At 41.5% G+C, this 23,179-nt stretch overlaps 1 protein-coding gene across 1 annotated transcript in view; it reads left to right on the forward strand.

The window, feature by feature from the left end:
* The window catches only part of rasgrf2a (Ras protein-specific guanine nucleotide-releasing factor 2a), a 42,257-nt gene that overhangs the window by 4,722 nt on the left and 14,356 nt on the right, over positions 1 to 23,179 (forward strand). The window contains exons 2-13 of the mRNA XM_074690773.1: positions 13,287 to 13,393; positions 18,110 to 18,257; positions 18,520 to 18,609; positions 18,685 to 18,938; positions 19,019 to 19,098; positions 20,650 to 20,843; positions 20,936 to 21,045; positions 21,128 to 21,246; positions 21,325 to 21,488; positions 21,847 to 21,913; positions 22,004 to 22,140; positions 22,234 to 22,316. Coding sequence (XP_074546874.1) covers positions 13,287 to 13,393; positions 18,110 to 18,257; positions 18,520 to 18,609; positions 18,685 to 18,938; positions 19,019 to 19,098; positions 20,650 to 20,843; positions 20,936 to 21,045; positions 21,128 to 21,246; positions 21,325 to 21,488; positions 21,847 to 21,913; positions 22,004 to 22,140; positions 22,234 to 22,316 — 1,553 coding nt within the window. The remainder of the gene's footprint in view (positions 1 to 13,286; positions 13,394 to 18,109; positions 18,258 to 18,519; positions 18,610 to 18,684; positions 18,939 to 19,018; positions 19,099 to 20,649; positions 20,844 to 20,935; positions 21,046 to 21,127; positions 21,247 to 21,324; positions 21,489 to 21,846; positions 21,914 to 22,003; positions 22,141 to 22,233; positions 22,317 to 23,179) is intronic.

The raw sequence follows: 23,179 nt of genomic DNA on the forward strand, positions 1-23,179 counted from the left end.
ACGTTATCGGTTGTTGCGTTCTTTAAAGGCATGTTTAGAGTCTTATTTACAGCTGAATAATGTGAGTTAAACTTTTCATCTATATTATAGGTACCAACTGAGTTCCCTCTGTGGTACTAAGTACCAGTTCATGCAAAATCAAAGAGTACCATGTGTAGGTACCTAAACGCATCCTTGTGTCTGTGAGGAAGCGGAAGAGTAGGCGGTTTTCCATGCTGGACGTGAACACAGCACTGCAAGTTTATATATTGTGAAATAAATATGTTAGATTAAAAAACTTTTAACTTTTTTTACTAAACAATTGTTTTTGTACAACATAAATACACACAAAAGTACCGAAAATTTGTACTATTGCCAAGTACCAGTACCGTAAAAACTTTGCAGTTAATCAGGTGCTCACACTCTGAAACCAGGTGGGATCTGAACGTCATACTCTCAGGATAAGTGTTTAAATACCAGAATTACAATTATTTCTATCCTTGGTTTTGTTTTCATGGCTCTGCTGCGATGTGAGAGGAAAGTCTGAAAAGGAGGAAAAAGGGTTTTTCATTTTGTTGTTGTTGAAGAGAGGGAATTCTCACGGGGATATTCTTTAATCTTATATTGCTCTGGTTTTATGTTTCATTTTTGCCTTTCCCTGCTGAGACCTGTTACATAAATTCAGATTAAAAGTGACATCAACACGATGGCTTTAGTGTTCTCCTCCAGCCCAGTAATAAACCTACAGACAGAGGAGAGGAGTCCTGTTTGTCGTCATGTTTGTCTTCCACCAGGTGTTAAAAATATTCATGTGGATGGACGTTAAAACCAGCAGGATGTGATCATTTATAAACATTTATAAAAAAACAAAAGCTGGCCAACAGTTCAGGTTCTCGCCAGGGTGGACTCTTCTACTACAGAGCCATGCTGTTGTAATCCTGCAGAATGTGGTTTGTCATGGTCTCTTTGAAATCTGTGAGCTCAAAGAGTCTAGATGGCAGCATGTGTTGCTCCTAAACTTCTAGATATCAGCATTAATGGAGCCTTCACAGATATGTAAGCCCCCCATGCTACAGACTTTTCTACACCCCACGCCGTCAGGGATGCTGTCTTTGACCTGTGAGCTGTGAACAAGCCTCTCCTCCTTAGAACCAAGAACACAGCATCCAAAAGAGTGTCAGATTCTGATCCATCAGACCACAGGACAGTTTTCCACTTTCCCTCAGACAATTTTAAACAGACTCAGGTCCAGAGAAGTCTACGCCGGTTCTAGACCAGGTTCATGTCTGGTTTCCTCTTTGCATGGCACAGTCTGGACCTGGCTTTGTGGATGCAGTGATGAACTGTGTTCACTTACATGCTGTGATTTCCACGACAGTCATGTCTGTTTGTAATACAGTGCTGCCTGAGGATCCAAAGATCCGGTCTATCCAGTCCTGCTCTGTAAAAAACTAAAATCTTAAGTGTTTTTGTCGAATGTTAAATAAAAATAGTCTTTTTATACTTGATATGAGCCACATTCAACTGATCAGTCCAGAGAAATGTCTTCTTTTAAAGCCATTTAAAGATAAAAATGAGGTCTGAATTGCTTGAACCCTGGGGAGAAACTGCAAATGGAGCAAGATTTGCTCAAAAATTTGCTTGAAACTAGAATAAGGTCTTAATACAAGAAACTTTTCTCTTTGTTGGCAGATTGTTTTTAATTGTGACAAGCTGTTCAGACCTCATTTTTGTCATTAAAAAACTTGAAATAAGACATTTTTTCTATACATTTTTCTCAAATTAAAGTGATACTCTGGGATGGAACAAGTTGGGTCCTATCACAAAGTTTAGGGCAGAAATGACCCCTACAGCAGTGTTTTTGTGCCGCAGAAGCCCAGGACGCACACACAAACACCCCCCTCCCTGCTCCTCTGCCGGTTTCCTCTGCACACAGACAGGGCCATTTTTTACTTGACCAAAAACACAAATAAACGGACTCCCACCAAAAAAATATGATGTCGGTCTGCATTCTCGTTTTATTCAGCGCGTTACTTTCACACAAAAACACTGCTAAATAAGGCTCTAGTTCTCATCGTGTCGTAAAACGGCGCTACCTCCACTGCAGAGCCACAGCTGGCCGCTTAGTGTATCAGTCCGCGCGCGGCGTGCCAGATATAAACAAACGCAGGTAGTCTGCCAGGACGAAGAGACATGATGAGAACTAGAGCCTTAATTAGCGGTGTTTTTTTTTGAAAGTAACACGCTGAAAATTCTCTAAATAAAGCATGAATGCAGACCGATATCAGATTTTTTCAGTGGGAGTCCATTTATTTGTGTTTTTGGTCAAGTAAAAAATGGCCCCGTCTGAGTGCAGAGGAAACCGGCAGAGGAGCAGGGAGGGGGTGTTTGGTGCTTGCGCCCTCGGCTTCTGCTGCACAAAACCACTGCTGTCGGGGTAATTTCTGCCCTAAACCTTGTGATAGGACCCAACTTGTTCCATCCCAGAGTATCACTTTAAGTCTAAAAAAAAATTAAATAAGACAAAAACACTTGATAAGATTTTAGTTTTTTCCCATTGTGATTTTGGTTCTTGTCCCCTTTGTTCAGAGATTTCTCCAGATTCTCTGAACTGTTTGATATGATCTGTAGATGATTAAATCCATGAATCCTTTCTCTATTTACTCAGAGGATCATTATTCTCAAACTATTTGCTCACACAGTCTCACAGAGTGATGAACCTCTTCTCTGTCTTTCTGGAGTTTCCTTTTCATACCCAGTCATGTGACTAACCTGTTGACCACTCACTGAGTACGCTACTCTTTAATCCTCAATTGGTTGTGAATTTTGTATAATATATTGAGATTCTGTAGAGCATACTGTCATGTTTTTCTGTTTAAAGAGCAGCTTAACTCCCATCAGGTCAAATATGCAGAAAAGATTTGATTGTGTACTTTTCATTGATGGCAAACAACAGTTCAACACTCCAGGAGCTCTGAGTTGGGTTGTTGGTTGGTTGTTCTCTCTTGTGTGGATCCTGATGTCAGACACGAAGGCTGCAGGGTCTCAGGACTCAGCTCTTTATGTTGTTGACACTTTGACTTGTGTTCATGCTCAGAGGAGTTTGTGATGATGATCTAGAAGAATGTCCAGCCCCATCTCTGCATCTTCTGTGTCTACAGTCTGGGTTTGTCTGCTGATTTGTCTTTAGATTCGTCTTTAGACTGAGTTTATCTCAGGGTTTAAGTTTTGATCAGAGGATAAAAAAATGTATTTTGAAGTACATATAAATCTTTAAATGATACAGAGAAAAAAACACCCTGAAAGCAGCTGCTTCTTTTTCACAGAGTCTGAGGACAGAACTTTCCATCAGTCGTCTGTTCCTCAAACTACTGTCTTTCACTGTTTTTAACACACACACACACACAAACAAACACACACACTCTAACTCCAAAGACAGTGGAAGAGGACAGTGCTGCTAAGCTGCGACCCATGCAGTGTGACAGCTTGGCATTAAAACCACGGGGAGCTGTCTGTCTGCCTGCCTGCTTCATCGCTGCTGTTTACTCCTCACAGCAGAAAGGATGGAGTCGCATCCAGCCGGGAGACGAATCAGGGATGTTTTATCCCAGGGGGAATTTTAGATGAGCTTGGAGACGAGGTGGGAGACGGCAGAAAACCTGCAAAAGTTAATTAACAATAAGACAAAGTGTGAGGTTAATAGAGGAGTTCAAATGTCTGACAGTGTCTGAAAGCAAAGGAAAACTTTTCCCTCAGGCTGCAAGAGACTGAAAATCACCTTGCATTGGTTTTATTTGCAAAACGTACACTGATCACCTGGTATTATCATTTTCATAATCATTATCGTGATACTGTGATCACTGGGACTCCTTCCTATCAGAGCCACACAGACCATCCTTCACTCCCCTGTAAGCATCTTTGAGCCACCTCATGACCCGGTCACTGGTTTGCTGGTTTTCCGTAAAGAAACTACTTGTCTCAGATAGTTACTATTAGAAATGCTTTCACCTCATCACTGTTGTTATTTTACTCTGCGAACACAATGAGTCCAACACCCATCTATTGGATTAGTCTGACACCAGAGATTTGGTGCCTAACAACCCGGAAACATTATAAACCAGACTAAAAGCTCCTGAGCTGACTGAGTTACAGACTGTGAGGATTGATCTGAGCTCTCGTGCTGGATTCCAGTTTTGTGATTTGTAGCTTACAGTCAATAAATAAATATTTTCTGTAAGGTTGAACTCAGGAGAAACACTTGAAGTTCAACACTGCAAAAAACTGAAATCTTATAAAGTGTTTTTGTCTTTTTTTTTTAAAGTAAAAATAGTCTTATTATACTCAATATGAGCCACGTTCAACTTATCAATCCAGAAAAATGTCTTGTTTCAAGTTATCAGAGGACAATAATGAGGGTTGAATCGCTTGTAACCAGTAAAAAAATCTGCCAATGGAACAAGAAAAAATTGCTTGAAAATTTCCTTGAGACTAGAACAATGTCTTAATACAAGTAACTTTTTTCTTGTTCCATTGGCAGATTTTTTTACTGGTTACAAGCAATTCAGACCTCATTTTGTCCTTAAATAACTTTAAACAAGACATTTTTCTGGATTGGTCAAGTGAATTTGGCTCATATTGAGTCTAAAAAGGAATTTTCTACTGAAAATAAGACAAAAACACTTGATAAGATTTCAGTTTTTGCAGTGAAGCCTTCAGCAGGGGGGGGCATCAGCAAAGGGCCGTGGGCACTAGAACAAAGCAAGCATCAGTTAGGATCCATACAACCCTGATAAAATCAGACCCAGCATGAAGGAGGAGCTGGACTGGAGGAGAGTTTAAAAAGGTCAGGTGAGGAGCCAGGATGAAGACAAGGACAAACATTTTGCTTTTTGCTGATTGGATGACAGATGTGATCAGCTGATTTGGTTTAGATCAGCTGATGTACTCTAGGCAGAGCCTGGACTCATGCTTTGCTGAGTTTGTAATATTCAAAAATCAGAAACTCAACCCTAAAATTTAGTTTAGTCTGCAAAGCAGAGTTTTTAAATAATTCAGTTTTCACCAATTCTCAGAACAGTTATCAACTTCTTTGCGCTCTTTTTTTGTCTATGTTTTTTTGTGCCAGATGGAATAAACATTTTGGTTATAAAGAAAACTCTGATAAAAAAACACTAAAAGAAACATCATTTATTCTCTAAAAGTAGAAACCATTACGAGACAGGGACTGAAGTTACTTCAGGACCTGAAGAACCTGCACAGCTCCACACATCCGCCGTCATCCTGACACAGCTTTGGCTCTCTGAGACAGACGGCTCCTCTCTCTGTACAGTTAAAGCAGTGTGTGTAGCAGAGCATGAGTGTGTGTGTGTATGGGTGAGTGTGTGTGCGCAGGGTGCAGATGTGTTGACTTGATATTCAGACAGTGACTGCAGGCAAAAAGGACCAGCAAGGATGCTATTCTTAGTCCAGCTGAGCGGCAGCATCCAGAGAGTCAAATACACACAAACATCCAGACTCTCAGCGCACTCCTCAAGTTTTTATGAATAATTAAAGTGAAGCCTAAAAATTTTACAAACAGCTTTGTGAACATAGGAGCAGAGCAGTAAAAGGGAACAAAATTATACTGGGCAAAATAAAAAATATCTTTGAAATGACAATAAATTGAAGTCCATTTTGTCCTTTTTTGTTCAGAGTCAGGACTTCCCTTTTTTGAGTGGTGAAGATAACACAGAAACATGAACAGAGTTTGCTCCGTCAGTGTCAGTGGTTCTGCTCCGTCAGTCTGTAAACTGCTCTCATATTTGTGTCTGTGCTGCCAGACTGATGCTTTCTGTGACCGGACGAAGTGATGCTGAGTGCAGGGGCACGACAAGGCTCAGAGATCTCGCTCTGGCTCTCTGTTTGTCTGTCTATCTGTCTGCCTGTCTATCTGTCTGCCTGTCTATCTGTCTGCCTGTCTATCTGTCTGCCTGTCTATCTATCTGTCTGTCTATCTGTCTGTGTGTCTGTCTCTCTGTCATTGTTATCCTCCAGCTTAATGCAGGCTCGTGGCTGGGGAAGCCGCATTAGCAATACGAGGAGCTGAACAAGCCTGGGTGGTTATGTAAACCACCCCCCTGTTCCTCCTCCTCCCTTTCCCCAGCACACACACACACGCGCACACACACACTCACTCACTCGCATACTCACACACAAACAAGCCCTTAAGCCTCTCTCTGGTCTGTAGCCGGCACACGCTAGCAAGTGTCTCTCACCCGCTTATCGTTACATCATTACCACACAGGCCTACTTTCTCCTGTCAGACTCTCAGCCAGGCTTCATGCTACCAGATAATGTGTGGAGGAATACACAGCTACAGAGGGGAAAAGTGTAATAACAGAAAATAAAATAAAAATGAGTTATTTTTAATGTAAATATAACTTTATGTTGTACTTTTTTGCTGATATTTTGCTTTTATGCACATGCAGCACTTTGTGTTTATTTTGACAACATTGCTGTTTGAAGCTGTATGGATTTTCATAAATAAAAAAAACCATACAGAATATGTTTAGTACACTCTCAGACAGGGGATTTACTACAAATAAAATATAACCATTATTATCACCAAGAATTATCACCACGTGTCCCTCTATCTCCACTGTCCGAACTCTTGATTCACATCTGCTTTGATGATGTTCAAAGTCCTGCATCTCTGTGCAGTTTGCTCCAGTTTCCTCCTGACTGTGACTGAGAGGAGCTGTTAGCATCTTCACTCTCTGCTGCACAGAGCTGAGCTGTGAACTCTCATCCTGATGCAGATAAACTTGATCCACAGACATGATGAGCTTGGCGGAGAGAGGAAGTCCTTACCGTTTGATTCAGGAGGAGATTGAAACATCATAGTTTACATCCAGCTGTTACTTCCTGCAGCGAGCTCACAAAGATCAGCTGGTTCAGATGAATAAATAAAGAAATAAACACTCCGTGGAGTGCAATGTCACAGCCGGTTGATCTTCAGACAGCTCCAGACCATAGACTGTATATAGAGTGGACAGCGTGGCTCCACCATATACTATTGTACGTTTTTTTATTTTACAGTCCCCGTAAAAAATACACAAAAACAACAGCTGTCAATCACCGTTAAACGTGACGTAAAACCTGGTTTTTACCCTCTTATAGCTGAAAACGAAACTTTTCCGGAAAAAGAGGACCTGAATACAAGGCAGCCAAATAATATCTTTAAAGCACCACATCAGTCGGACGTGAGAAACATTTCCAAGAGGTGTATTAATTTAATATTTGACCACAGCCCATCTGGAATGATGGGAGAGCCTGATTTTTTTAACCTATTCTGCAACCAGTTTATGCTCCAGACTGAATTAACCTTTGATTATTAGAGTAACAGTAATGTCAGAGTCTTATTAACAGACTTTACGTTCAGATGTTCTGAGCTCATCCACAGACAAACTGTTGTTTTGATCTCTGAAAAGTTTGAGCTTAACAACTCTCATAAGCTACTAATTTAGATAGTAAATGGTATGCTTTACTCAAAATGAATGTGTAATGGATCAATTAAAACCACTGACAAATAGGGATGGGTACTTAATTTGGTACTTTTATCATTACCAACCAAATTTGGTCTGTATTACAGAGTACCGATTCAAGCAAAATCAAAAAGTACCATGTTTAGGTACCTAAACGCATCCTTGTGACTGTGAGGGAGTGGAAGAGTAGGTGATATTCATGCTGGACATGAACACAGCATTACAAGGTTATGTACTGAAGTAAAATATGTTTAGCTGAAAAACCTTGAGATTTTATTTTTAAACAAATTCATATTTATTACCACATAAACACACAAAAGTATAAAATATTGGTACCATTGAGTACCAGTGCCAATTGCCAGGTACTTTATCATTTCTAATGTGAAAGGTACCCATCCTAACTGACGCACATGCTATGCTTTGTGGATGACACGATGTCTTCTTTGATCATCTGCACAGATAACGTGAGGCAAATGCTGCAAAAGCCTTTAGTGAATCAGGTAGTTCTCTGTCTGGACGTAGTTTTCTCGCTCCTTTATTTTGACCCAAAAATAAAGGACGGTTTTCCTTACTTCAAGACCTACTTTTTTGTGACTTTATTGATGGTCATGTCCACAAATAATGTAGAAATGACTAAATATATCTGGTGTCTGTGTAGTGGGATTTTCCACTGATTTCCCATTTTTTGTCCGGACACGTTGTGGTTGTAGGAGTCTTAAAATGCTCAGGCAAAGTAAAGTGTGCAGGAAGGATAATACTATAACCCACTAAAGGGTAAGGTTTAACTGTAAAGGATGAACAGAAAAGTATTATTTTTACTTTCATTACGCCATGAAATAATCTTAAAAGGTCTTAAATTTATTTCCTAGAAGTGTGTCTTTTGACAAACTGCTCCAAAGCTCCATGAGCTGTGATTCATGTGTGGTTACTGCAGCTCCATCAGTGGGATGATCTGAAGCCTGAAAATGAGCATAACACCCCTCTTTAACATCATCCTGTGCCAGCAGGAGCGCTGCCCCTCCCTGTGTGATTTCATCTGATTTTTAATGTGTTGATGTGACTCGGGGCTTTTTGTTGTGTGACACATGGAGCTGTGTCAGCAGTTTCTTCATGGAGATCCCACCATAGTCAAATATAGCGATTCTTTTCTTCCAGTCATGCGTCTGACAGGAACACTTCTTCTCTCATCTGAGCGACTCGCCAAAGACTTGTCGTGTCCTCTTGTGTTGCTCTCATAATGAGATCACTGACATTGGTGTGGAGATGCTGGAGGGGATCTAACAAGCTGCGACGTGACGGCTCGTTGGCTGTTAATGTGTTGTGACAGAGCGGCAGGACATGGCGCCACGAAGACAGCAAAGTCATCTCAGTTATAACCCAGAGGCCCCATGGCTCTCGTGAAAAACACCAACAATTCCTCGAAGAGCAGAGAGGCCAGTGTGCCCGCTTCAGCTGAAGTCAGCAGGAGAGTTAACAGCTCACAGATCGAATTAGGCTGACACCTGTCCGGACTGGATTAACACAGTGGGAGGGGAAATTTAAACCATTATTACAGACGTATTTTAATAACTGGGATGAGTCGGGATCTGGTCTGTGGTAAACATCCAGCAGAAGAGAAATCCAGAGGAGCAGAGAGTTTTAGGACAGTCTGCATCAATTTTAAAGTAATAGTGAGTCTGAATTTGGGATGCACGATATTGGTATCAGTGGATGTTGGAAATTTTTTAACATATTGGTCGATGAGTAAATGTGGGCTGAAATTTACTCATTAGCTGCCGGCCATTTTCAGAGCATCTTGAACGATCTTTCAAGACCCAAATAGTATTGTTTTCTATGACTAAAGCCGTGTTTCCACCAAGCAGTCCAGGTCGGTTCAGTACGGTTTGGCAGAGTTTGGTACAGTTAAGCCTGATCTCGTTTGAGTTTCCACAGCAAACTGTGCCCTCTCGTGGTGGGCGGCGTGTAAGCCGGATGCCGAAAGCCGCAGCTGTAAACAATAGTGCGACGCCAAAGCAGCTTACCCGCTAATAAATCCAACGAAGAAGAAAAACGCAACACAGTAAACAAAGAGCATAGATGGAAGACATGCAGCATTTCGTCCTCTCTGTGGTTGACATGTAGCTCTTTGATACAAAATGCTATCAAGCTTTGTTTCAGAGAAGACTGTGTGCCGCCAGGAGAAATGCAGCCGCTGTCGGGGTAAGTGATGACTCTTTTAGACCAATCAACAGTCTGCAGTGTTGCAGCTCCACCTTCCGAGAGCGGATCGGTTCAGTCTGGCACCCATATGAAAGGGTCCCAAAAGAGTAGGCCGGCTCGTCTCGGTTTTTGGGGATCTGTCCAGGGACAAGTGGAGATGAACCGAACCGGTCTGCCTGGTGGAAATGCAGCTTATGTTAAAACTAAAACTACTTAAGAAGAGTGGACTTTCCTCTTTTATATCTCTCTTCCTGATTTTGATCCAAAATGATGACAAATTGTACATTTTCTTTTTTCTCGCGTTCGTCTCGGGAGCTCCATCCTTTGATCCTCTCCATGGTGGCCTTGTCTCACAACCGTGCCGCTCTTTCTCTCTGAACTACCTCAACACATCATCTCAGATTGTTTTTGTTTTTATTTTTTTAACCAATATCGATATCGGTAAATATCAATTATCAGCTATAACAGCAATATTAATATTGGATATTGGTATCGGCCAAAATTTTCATATTGGTGCATCCCTAGTCTGAATCAGTCAAACCTCTGGACTAGGGATGCACGATATTATCTGCACAATATCGGTATCGGCTGATAACAGCTTAAAAACACGTTTATCGGTATCGGCAGATGTGAAAATTTCTGCCGATATGCACAGCCGATAAGGTGCTATTCAGTTAGGATTATTATTATTTTTCCATCTGAAAAATAAGCTCCTTAAATAAAATGTAGCACTTCATTTATTTGCACTGCAGAGCTCTGTGTCTGTCACCAGGTTGTTACAGTAGCTCTATAATAATCAAATGCAACTTGGTTATGTTTAAACATGCATTGTACATTTAAAGTTCATGTGATCTAAAGAAATTATTTTTCTGTATTTCAATACTGAATGTCTTGAGTTTGAAAAAATAATACATTTCTTATTCATGGTAAAATCAAATGTTTTTTGTCTTGTTTTATGTGTGTTTCTAAAACAAATAAGACCGTCACAATAAGAGTAACATATACATTCCAGTACAGGATAGACTTAGCTTTCTTTACAGTGAAAAAAACAAACAAACTTGTGATCATCGGTATCGGCCAATAGGGGTTTCGATATATCGGCATATCGGATATCGGCACAAATCCAATATCCTGCATCCCTACTCTGGACTGAAACCCACGAGGAGAACCAGGAGACAAAAAGAGGTGCTTTATGATGAACTCTTTCAGAAAGTTAAAGTTCCAGGAACTAAATGGTTCCAGTTTCCAGTTGTTGTCACCGTTACCAGATGCCTAATGTTCATTGTGCTACAGATGAATTTGTTGAATCAGCACTTGGAAGGAGACAAGCATTAGTTGTAAAAGCTGCTGGTCAGAGCCGTTTCTATGGAGCCAAATAGGGACAATAATATCACGCACAATATAACGTCTCACGAGTACATGATTTCACACGCGAGGTATTTGACTACCAGGGGGAAGAAAAAGCTCACTTTGCTTGCTGGTGCACACACTACGCGCAAGTAGTGAGAAGTAGCTTCCACTCGCTTGTGGAGTGCTCTCTGCTCGCGTGAATTAACACTTTTGGCACTTTGGAGGCGGAGCCCCTGCTCTTTGATTGACAGCTCTCAGGGAGCCGGGGTTGCCAGGTAGGGAAGTTTCACATCCAGGGGGAAGTTTTACCCCTGAGAAGCACTGTTTCAGAGGTAGAGCAGAACTAAATTTTGACCCTGGTTCTCATGGTCAAAAAGCACATAGTTTCTCGTAACGTCTCTAGTTCTTGGGGAAAGTTCCTGTGTTTTATTACACCGTCATCAGAAAGGCTTGCTATGCTGGGTGTGTGTAGACCATCCTGGTCTCTTACTGACAAACACATCACTGGACTTATTGCGTTTCACTGCATCTGCTGAAAGCCTTCCTCTTTTAATTCTTTCCACCCCTGCTGGACTTCTATTTGTCTTTCTTCACATTTTACCTGTTGGAGCTGCCGTCTTAAGTTTAGCAGAAAGAAACCAGTTTTTGATGGTTGTGTGTCTGGGTCTGCTCATGACTTCTCCGTAAAAAGCTCTGTTGCCATTACAGTGGAGCTCCGGGGCCTGCAGGATGCATTGATCTGTCAGCACTCATGACTCTGTCAAACTGAAAAGTTGCATTTAGTGCTGCACATTTTGAGTGCTCCTCTTTTTAATGGCTCTATCTGAGTGACAGTCATGAATGTGAGCATGCAGCTGTGTGTCAGGGCTTTGTACAGATTTTCAAACCTCTACATATCCACTTGTTGTATAAATCCCTGAAATTGTCTATGAACTCAAAAAACCCTGTTCTAAAAGTAGCTTCATGAGATCTTCACCAGATTTGATGAAATTATGTTATTGCATTAGGATATCCTAACTGCTTCATAGTTTGAGGGGTGGCCTCAAACACCAAGGTCTGCCCATAGCTCAGACCCCAACAGGCCTATTAGAGTGAAGGGGGTTTGTGGAGCGAGGAGCCTTGAAGAGACAGCAACTGTAACAAAGTGTTTCAGACAGAGGCCGAAATAAGGGTTTTCTAAAACACCAGTGAAAGAAAAGTAGAGATTTTACTGAGCTGTAAATCATGTAACGACTCCATGGGGGCACCAGAGAGGCTGAATAAAGACTTAAAAAAAGACATTACCCTTTGTTTGATGCCGGGATTCTGACTGGCCTTGCCTTCACAATAAAATACCCTCAGGTTGGAGGTCCTAATCAAGACTTCATATTTCCTCCCAAAAAGTTGACAAGCTTTAAAGGATAATTACGGTTTATACAGCTTTTACATTGTTTATAGAATGAAGTAGAACAAAATACTCACCCAGAAGGTTTTCCTGATCCAAGCAGTGCTTCGGGAGATATTTAGATCCAAAATCGTGCAGTGGACTCGTGGTTTTCACCAATATTCCATCATGGTCCGCTCCGGGTTAGTCCTCTGCTGCAGTCTTTGTCACTCCAGACAGCGCTGTGTAGCTGTAATGACCTCTGAACTGACGAAGACTTTGTTTACGTTTGCCCCTCCATGTCTTCCCCTGAAACAATGAGCCGCACTGCGCATGCGCGGAGGGGCAATAGTAATCAAAGTCTTCCTCAGTTCAGAGGTCATTACAGCCACACAGTGCTGTCTGGAGTGACACAGACTGCAGCAGAGGACTAACCTGGAGTGGACCATGATTAAATATTGGTGAAAAACATGAGTTTTTGGACGATTAATGCAGTTTTAGGAGCGGCGCTGTCTATGCCCTGATGGATCCCATTATGCAGACGTCCACTGCACGATTTTGGATCTAAATATCTCCCGAAGCACTGCCTGGATCAGGAAAGCCTTCTGGGTGAGTATTTTGTTCTACTTCATTCTATAAACAATGTAAAAGCTGTATAAACAGAACTTATCCTTTAAGTATCAGGAAAAAAAAACAGGATAAAGTTCACTTCAGTAGTATTTAATCTGCTCTATTGGGTCAGTGTTCAAACATACAAAGGAGTTTACCTGAAGATTAAAGATCAGTTTGTCTTCTGTCTGCTAAACAGCCCAACTTCACAGTTTTAAGATGTCAGACTAACCCTGATGTTTTGTGTGTTCTCTCTGCTGCAGCACTACTTCCTGGTCATCTTTGGCCACGATGGACAGAAACCTCTGGAGCTGCGGACGGAGGAGGAGTCAGACTGTAATGAGTGGGTGGAGTACATCCAGCAGGCCAGGTGAGACAAGACTTCAAGTTGGGTTTGCTTCTTCATTTGCTTAGCCTGACACTGTCAAATTTGAAATCCAGACAGAGGAAACTATGGAGCTGCCACTGTAGCAAATTTATTGGTGTGTGTAAATTTATTTTTTTATTTATTTGTTTATCAGGGACAACGCATATTAATCAACACTTCTTTTATATTGATAGTGTAAATATGCCAGAGTTAGCCATAAGCTAATTTTCATCCGTAGTCCCTGAGCAGGTTGTTAAAAAGTGGAAAGTTAAAACCATTCATGCAAAAACAATACAACACAACACAATACGAAAAAAAAACAAAAAAAAAACATGAGCGTACAGAACGTCTCTAGGGAAGTATGGGTGACACCAGTGACAATGTTTGGCTTATCCATGATTACAGATTGGGTTAGCTTAAGCCACCACTTGAGGTTGTATTTAAAAGTCGAATAGTTAGTGGTCACCATTATTTCATTCAGGAGACTGTTGGGAGTGGTGTGAGCCTCTGACAGAGAAGACTGTTTCACCAAACACACTCTGCCTGAATGGTACCTCACAGTCCCCTCTGGCAGTTGCCCTTGTTGTTCTCGGACCACTTTCATTTCGTTTTATAAACCTGTTCAGTGGTGGAAATGCATCTGCAAATGTGTAAGTCAATCCACAAATGCGTAAACTGATCCAAAAATGTGCAAACAGATTTGCAAATCTGTGAAATATTTACAAATATGTGCACAAATCCACAAATGTGTTGGTTGAAAAGGCTAAGTGTTTATTATTTTTTCTAAAGGACCTGGAAATACACATATATTGGGATGCGCACATTTGTGGATTTGCACATACATTTGTAAACATTTTACAAATTTGCAAATCTGTTTACACATTTGTATGCATTTACACACACACAAAAATAAATGTGCTAATAAATATGTGGCACAAACAAATGTGTACGCAATCCAAAAGAGCCAAAGCAGGTGTGGATGTATAGCTGCTGAAGCACAGTGCTACAATAACAGCTCCACCCGACAGCCTGCGCCTGGGAGCCTGAACTCAGGGCACAGTAACCCACCTCTCACAGAGGATTTTTTCATTTTTTTGCAGATCACTTGCACAGCAGGACTGTAGCAAAAACCATGTGCAGGAAGACAGCTAAATGTGAGGCATGCCTTAGTTGTAACCATTATGTGTGTATTTCCAGGTCTTGTAGAAAAAACACTTAGCCTTTTCAGCCATTTGAGACTTTATATTTATGTGCATTTTTGTTTACACATTTGTGGATTTGTGCACATATTTGTAGATGCATTTACATACAAACTGTTTTTTTTTTGCTATAATAATAGCTCTATAGCAGTGAGGAGGAGCTGAGCTCTTGTCTATAACTGTCTGAAGACACTGTCCTCCAGGAACTGATAGCAGCTTCTCAGCAAAGTCGTGTTCATCATCTTCCAAATAACTTGAAATGTAAAAAACTGAGTCTTCTAATTTTGGTACAGTCACCGAAAAATGCCAAAGAACAATAAAGACACTGAAATCTAAAATTTACAGTTTTTTTATTTTAGTCTTACAGAATGAGAGAAAAGAAAAGTTGCACAGACTCAGACTGTCTGCTTTTTGTGCTGATGCACTCTGGACATAACCACCACATGGGTTTGCATATGTGTTTATCGTGTGTGTGTGTGTGTGTGTGTATGTGTGTGTGTGTGTGTGTGTGTGTGTGTGTGTGTGTGTGTGTGTGTGTGTGTGTGTGTGTGTGTGTGTGTGTGTGTGTGTGTGTGTGTGTGTGTGTGTGTTCTGCTCGCAGCAGTTCACATTTAGGTCACACTGGTGCTGTACTGCTCACTGGTTACATCACAGACTTGATCTCGCTGCCCGACCTCCAGCTCTCTGTTTCTCTGCAGTTTTCAGCTTGAATATGAATCAGGACCAACACCTTCAGCTGATTCCTGCTCACTCTGAGGTTTCCTCATCAGCACATCAGAGCAACTAAACCAACTCTGAAAATTTGAAAAACAGGGAGTGGTTTACTAATTGGCTGAGAAGCTCGCCCGAAATTCAAAGAAAGTAAAACATTTTCACTCGCTGGTTTAGAAAAAGCAACCAATTTCTCCAAACTAACCAGTTTGCCTGTCAAAAAACATGAGATCAGAAGTATCCGTCAATTTCCAATATTTTCATGGTCTACCTACCCACATCTTTCATTTGTCGTATCATTCTCTAAGACTTTTAAATGCAGAGTTCATTAAGAGGACAAGAGGGCTGTTAGAGGACAGCAAGGCAGAAACTGAGGCACGCTGAAAAGTTTTGGTCTGACACTCTGGGTATCATAACCAGATAGTTCTTATACCTGGACAAGAGGTTTTTTATCCATTACTTTTCACTTCCTGCAGTTTTCCTCAGAAGAGTCATGCGATGTTGCTGTGGCTCGTCAGTCAGTTGATTTATTGAGGCTTGGTCCTCCTACCAGACCAAAAAAAAAAAAGAAGGCAGAACAAAGCCAACAAAAATTATACAGAAAACACTCAAACCAGAAAATCTAGGAATGGTCTCACTTCCACACATCACATGGGACGTCCTGTGTGTAACTCTGAAGAACACAGAAAATAATGTGCACTTAAGCATTAAAGCAAAAAAATGGATGAAGAAAACTAAAATAAATCTGTTAAACCACAGTGAGAAAGAGAACCACAGATCACAGACCAGAGCTGGTCCAGGAAGGCCGTGGAGATCAGGAAGCTCAGATTGTACACCTACATGCTGTCACACACCTGGGTTGCTCATAACGTCAGTTTGTAGTTGTAAAGTTGAAAACAATCTGCTGTTGACACGCTTTATTTTATTTTAAAGTTCACAGGATGTGACCTGCACGATCAACATCTGTTTTTTGTAAATTGTTGTTGCTCCAGCATCCAGCAGCAGTAGACCCACATGTATCTGATCCAGAGGGCTCTGACCTGCTGGAGCTACAGGAACATAAAGTGGAGCCAGAGGATGTTAACACATTGACTTGATATGAAATGAAACCCATCAGGACCAAAGAACAAAGAACAAATCTGTTATGATTTGGCTGTCAGAATGTTGGCCAACAGGGGGCGTGGTCAACCTACAGCCCAAGGTGGGATGACCAAACTTCTGTAAATCAGCTGACAGAGCAGTCTCTACACCATGAGACTGCTCTGAGGAAGACTGCAGGAAATCATACTAAATACATAAACTGTCCAACCTGCACAACAGCAGCAGCAAATGAGTGACTTTATTTCTTTGTGTTTCTTTGTAATACACATGCACTGAAGACATTAATGTGTGCATGACAAGAAATGCAGGGTTTCCTTTGGATCATTACTTTAGGGCAGGGATGTCAAAGTCGTGCCATGGAGGGCCGAGAGGCTGCGATTTTCGTTCCAACCAAAATCTCCACCAGCTGATTTCACTGATTACCTTACCTTCAAACAGAGAGCAGGGACTAATCAGTGAAATCAGGTGGTGTAGTTTTTGGTTGGAAAGAAAACCTGCAGCCTTTCGGCCCTCCATGGCATGACTTTGACACCTGTGCTTTAGGGTGATGTAAGGTGTACGCCCAGCTGGTGCTTTAACCTCCTGAACCTGTCAGTCAGAGAATATAAACATTCACTCTACATCTTTATCTTTCAGGATTTATCTTACAGTCATTACAACCTGTTTCATGAAGAGCAGCCTTCATGAGCAGAGCTTAATAATAATAATAATAATGATAATAATGATGTATTTTATCTAAAAAGCGCCTTTCTAGCTGGCTCAAACCTGAACCCCAAAGCCATGCTCAGTGGATTAACACAGTATGGGCGATTTTTACCACTGAAAATTTATGTCTGCCCTGAGACTTAAAGAAGCTGAATTTAAGAAAAATGGACCAAATAGATTTCCTACAATAACCCAAAGAACATGTTTTGACTCAATCTGCCTCCTTTATATATTTGAGTAATAGTTGCTGTCTCCAATGTTCATAAATGTTTCCAGTTTTGTCTAATTTTATTTTATTTTTTGTCTAATTTTATTTTATAATTTTATAATCTTTTTCACAAATTGTTAATTTGTACATTATACTGGCACTAATATGTCTTCTATGTAAGTTTATATTTTAAATATAAAAATGTATAATTTACATTTTTTACATTTTATATTATCTTATTTATTTTTTATTTATATTATTATTTTTTTATATTTTAGATGTTAAAAAGCAAATAAAACGTGATTTTCTAAACTCTCAAAGTCACTTTACAGTTAATTAATAACACATAGCTACTCTTGATTTCAACATTAAAATTTATAGAAACTAAACCCATGTCTAAAAAACAAAAGAAAATATCACTTATTCATTCACTGATGGAAGAAGCTGCAGTGTAAAGCTGCTCATCAGTTTGATGGCTTGGCAATGGGGCAGTTTGAGGTTCAGTGAACTGGGATTGAACCAGCTACTTTCGAATGAGAGACGACTGACCCCTTTGAATCAGCAGTCTAAAAAAAACAATCTTAAAACAGATGAAAAAGTCAAATGCCAGAGCTGTCTGGAGGCGTTGGTTTACCTTGGTGCTCCTGCTCCGTCCACTGTCCTGTCAGCTCAGTTAAAGCTTATAAAACACAAACAATGGTAGTTAGTAAGACAACAGTCAGAGGGTGGTTTGAGTAAGACATAAGCATATATTGCCTTTGCTTTCATCTTTTTCTTGTGCCCCTGTCTCTGCAGTTACTCAGACGTCATCATCGAGCGTGAGATCCTGATGCAGAAGTACATCCACCTGGTGCAGATCATGGAGACTGAGAAAATCGCAGCCAATCAGCTGCGCACTCAGCTGGAGGACCAGGACACGGAGATCGAGAGGCTCAAAGCCGAGGTATGCATGAGTGCACAAGCATCTGCGTGTGCATGCATACATAAACTCATAAACTCAGATGCACCCTCACATTGCGGCTACTGAAGGCATGTGGCATGATGGGAAAACTCTGGAGCTCAGAGCGCATGTGTCTCACATTGAAACACAGCAGGGCTCTAGTGTTTCATCATGCAGCAACATATTTTAGTTTTTCTGAGCCTCAGAAGTGTTTCATGAATATTTCACCCTCTGTGTGTTCATGTGGAGTCTCTTCTTGTTCCAGATTGTTGTGCTGAATAAAGCCAGAGAGCGTCTGCATCCTCATCAGAGCAACCAGGAAGAGGAAGACCCCGACATTAAAAAGATTAAGAAGGTGAGTTATCACCTCACATGTTGATACCGAGCAGAGGGACATAAAGAAAACCACGTCTCTGTGCTCCGTCTGCAGGTCCAGAGCTTCATGCGAGGCTGGCTCTGCAGGAGGAAGTGGAAGATCATCGTCCAGGACTACATCTGCTCCCCTCACGCCGAGAGCATGAGGAAGAGGAACCAGATTGTCTTCAACATGGTGGAGGCAGAGACAGAGTACGTCCACCAGCTCTCCATCCTGGTCAACTGCTTCCTCAGGCCGCTCCGCATGGCTGCCAGCTCCAAGAAACCTCCCATCAGCCACGACGACGTCAGCAGCATCTTCCTCAACAGGTAGCCTCCTCTTCATCCTGCAGATAGTCGTCTTCAGTTAGAGTTTAACTCATTCAGAGGGATGTGTTTGTCCTCTGCAGTGAGACCATCATGTTCCTGCACGAGATCTTCCACCAGGGGCTGAAAGCTCGCATCGCCAACTGGCCCACGCTTGTTCTGGGTGAGAATCACGGATCTGACTTTAACGTTTCTTTATGAAGACGTTGAAATGAAAGGGTGAATGTTTGAACAGGAGGAGGCAGAGTAAGAATGAATGAGGAGCTCTCCAAGGTGCTGATCCTCCTGAATCAGACACACTCAGTCATAACATTTCCTCTAACTTACAAATAAGTAAGAATATCAGAGTAGTTATGAGGGGTACAGTTAAATAAGAAATAAATTGTGAATAAATTAGAAAAGCACTGAGAGAGCGCAGACCTCCACCAAGCAAATTGTGATTGTCACCAACACTTTAGTCCTACTTTAATGTTATACTCCCTTTCAGCAGACTGTCTGCTACAATTTGGTGTTAGTTGCAAGTTTGTACGATAATTTGTTACCTGACAGTTAGGGATGGTCACCAAATGAGGCACTGTTATTGGTACCGACCAAATTCAGTCAAAATGACCATTTCATGTAAAGTTGTTTAGGTACCTCAATGCATCCTTGTGACTGTGAGGGATTGGAAGAGAAGGTGATTTTCCATGCTAGACATGAACACATCATTGCAAGGTTATATAGTGAAGAATAAATATGTTAAATTGAATTTTTGAAAAATTTTATGATTAAACACATTTATATTTTTAACCACAGAAACATCAAAAAAGTACCAAAAATTGGTACTGTTGGGTACCGATATTGATTGCCAGGTACCAGGCATTGGTACCATATTGTTTCAAATGTTAAAGGTACCCATCCCTACTGACAGTGTTGAAATGATGATGACCCAGTACATATTTCATAATCCAGATCTTAGTATCCAGAATATTGCCAGGATCTGGATCACACTTTTACATCTGTCAGAAAGGATGGTGACCTTGTCTTGTATTGTTTTGCAAAGCAATCAGACCATTTATGGTGGAGTTATACTCACATATGGTGAAAACGGCCCTATCTCACAATGATAAAGGATCCTTTATCATTCAAAAAATCCTGGATCCAGACGGTGATCCAAATCACCTCCAAAATTCAATCACTTCTTCCTTATCCCAAAAACATAACCTCCTTAGTGGAGGTAACAGAATCAGTAAAAATCAGAAAAGTCATAATAATCTCTAGACTAAATCTCTGACATGAAGTGATCTTGGTGTAATCCCAATGGTGTCACTTTGGGGGTGAATATCCTGGTGCAACCATGTCTCCGTAACGCTCACATACTGCATCCCCTAAACTCCATCTGACTCCTGGCTCGTTGTGTTTGCTCCTCAAGCTTATTCATCAGAGATCTCACGTTGTCCATACTGAAAGGAGAGACGCAGCTTATGTCTCCTCTCCTACAGCCTCCATCCTCTTGCTCCACCTCCCTCCTAGTTTTTGCATCCTCTGCATCCCTGTGTGTCCTAAATATCCAGAGTTCTGCAGGAACCTCCAGAGGTTGTGGTGATGGGCTGGCTTTAGAGCGACCAGCTGAGCATGGAGGAAACATAGCGAGAGAGTTAAAGCTTTAAAAACGCTCCACAATTCACTTAATCAGATTTATATCTGTTTGTTTTTTATTTCCTCCCCTCACCAGCGGACCTGTTTGACATCCTGCTGCCCATGCTGAACATCTACCAGGAGTTTGTGAGGAACCATCAGTACAGTCTGCAGGTTCTGGCGAACTGCAAACAGAACCGGGACTTTGACAAGCTGCTGAAACAGTACGAATCCAACGCTGCCTGTGAGGGCCGCATGCTGGAGACCTTCCTCACTTATCCCATGTTCCAGGTACTCTCTTCAGACACAACAAGACCTGAAAGAGGATTCAGATAACACCAATATGGTCCTGTATTCAGACAAAGCCACATTGTGTGTTTTAGATTCCTCGGTACATCATCACCCTCCACGAGCTGCTGGCTCACACGCCGCACGAACACGTGGAGAGGAAGAGTCTGGAGTTTGCCAAATCTAAACTGGAGGAGCTCTCAAAGTAAGCATGTGTGATTCAAAGATATATGAAGTGGAAGGTGTGATGAAGATCCTGATGATGATGATGATGATTGTACTGTCAGGATGATGCACGATGAAGTGAGTGACACAGAGAACATCAGGAAGAACCTCGCCATCGAGCGGATGATCGTTGAAGGCTGTGACATCCTGTTAGACACCAGCCAGACGTTTGTCCGACAAGGTGAGCCTCCTCTTCCTCTCTAAGGATTGTTTCACTCTCCCTGACCCGTCACTCACTCCTCGCCCTGTCCTCGTCCAGGCTCTCTGATCCAGCTGCCGTCCAGCAGCGAGCGGGGCGTGCTCAGTAAGGTCCGGCTGGGTTCACTCTCTCTGAGGAAGGAGGGAGAGCGGCAGTGTTTCCTGTTCACCAAACACTTCCTCATCTGCACGCGGACATCAGGAGGGAAGCTTCACCTGCTCAAGGTCTGCCTGCTCACACGTCCATATCAAACCACAACATCAACAGGGTCAGCTAACCATCATACGGGCTGTTTGGAAACATTGTTTCACCTCGCATCAGCAAGATTTACCAGACTTTTTCCTCATTAGTTAACACACAGTGATATTGAGACGTCACAGCAGTCTCAGCCAACAGAATCTGCAAAAACAGGGACTAAAACTCATTATAATGATGACTGGAGATACACATGCACATTGATTTGCAAATTAGGCAGAAAGATCTTTGACAGAATAGACAAAGACTGAAGAAATCTGACCAAAGATCTTCCAAAAAGATGAAAACTTCATTTTTATCTGACTTCTTGTTTCTGTCCTCTCACAGCAGGGAGGAACACTGTCCCTGATCGAGTGCACTCTGATTGAAGAGCTGGATATCAGCGATGAGGACTGTGAGTGTCTCTAAACACCAGACTCTTCTTCTTTTCTGACACCTGTACCTGCTGTAAACTGAGACACCTTCTCTGTGTTTCTGCTTTCAGACAACGCAGCGGGTCAGGGCTTCAACCACCTGCAGTTTAAAATCGTGGTGGAGTCTCCTGACGGTCAGTCCTTCTCCGTGGTCCTCCTGGCTCCATCTCGACAGGAGAAAGCCGCCTGGACCAGTGACATCAGCCAGGTGAGCCGGGCTCTGTGACAGGTGTTGGATTAAAGGTTTGGGATGAGTTTAGGTATTAAATGTGAGGTTTTGTGTCTCTGCTGAATGTTTCAGTGCATCGATAACATCCGCTGTAACGGGCTGATGACCAGCGTGTTTGAGGAGAACTCTAAAGTCTCTGTGCCGCACATGATCAAGTAAGTGAGCTGAAGAGGCAGATATGCATCTTTTTCGTTCTATCCATGATCAAAATAATCAAATAGATGGTATTTCGCTGAGGAAAAATTAAAGTAGAACAAACCTGGGCACAGCTGAGTTGAAACAATAGTAACAGCCCTAGGAGAATATATGTTCTGACTTTTCTTTTTTCTCCAAATAATTAAAATAAGGTCAGTACTATGTTTTTTTTCTCTCTCTGAATTTTGCAAATAAATTCTGACTTTATAAAGTCTGAATTCTCAAATTAGATTGGAGACCTTTATTAATCATTTTCCACCGAGTCTATTCAGACGAGCTATACAGAAATTGGGAAAAGGGCTTTTGGGTGCTCTGCACCCTCAGCTTGGAACGACTCAAAGCTCAAGGAGCCGGTGTCCTTAAATTGTTTTAAATATCTAAAATGAAAGACATGGAGTCCGATTCTGTAAAAGGTAAATGTTAAGTTTAGTTGTTTGTACAATTGAGTCCTAGAATGGGATTTCAATCTATAATCTTGTGTTTGTTTTAATGTGCTTTGTCTCTTTTTGCGTTTTCTGTGTGTAACTTTGTGTTTTTGCTGCTGCCTGTCTGAGCCAGGTTTTTAATCTCAATGGGACTAACCTGGTTCAATTAAGATTAAATAAATTTTAAAAAAGGACAGTCCAAACCCTTTGTAGGCATAATTTACAGCCAGAGTAAGAAAAAGCAGCTCAAAACTCAAATATCTGACTGCTGACAAAAGACCTGAGACATTCAGTTCTTGAGCATCACTGGTCACTGACTAGAGGGGCTTATAAGCCCATTGAAGGATTCCCTTCAAAAACCACAGAACCGTCTTTAGTTTAGTCCTGGTTCTTCTCTA

This window comes from Halichoeres trimaculatus, unplaced genomic scaffold, assembly GCF_033239565.1.
Source record: "Halichoeres trimaculatus isolate MK-OKI-2021-1 unplaced genomic scaffold, fHalTri1.1 fHalTri1_scaffold_16, whole genome shotgun sequence".
Classification (NCBI taxonomy): Eukaryota; Metazoa; Chordata; class Actinopteri; order Labriformes; family Labridae; genus Halichoeres; species Halichoeres trimaculatus.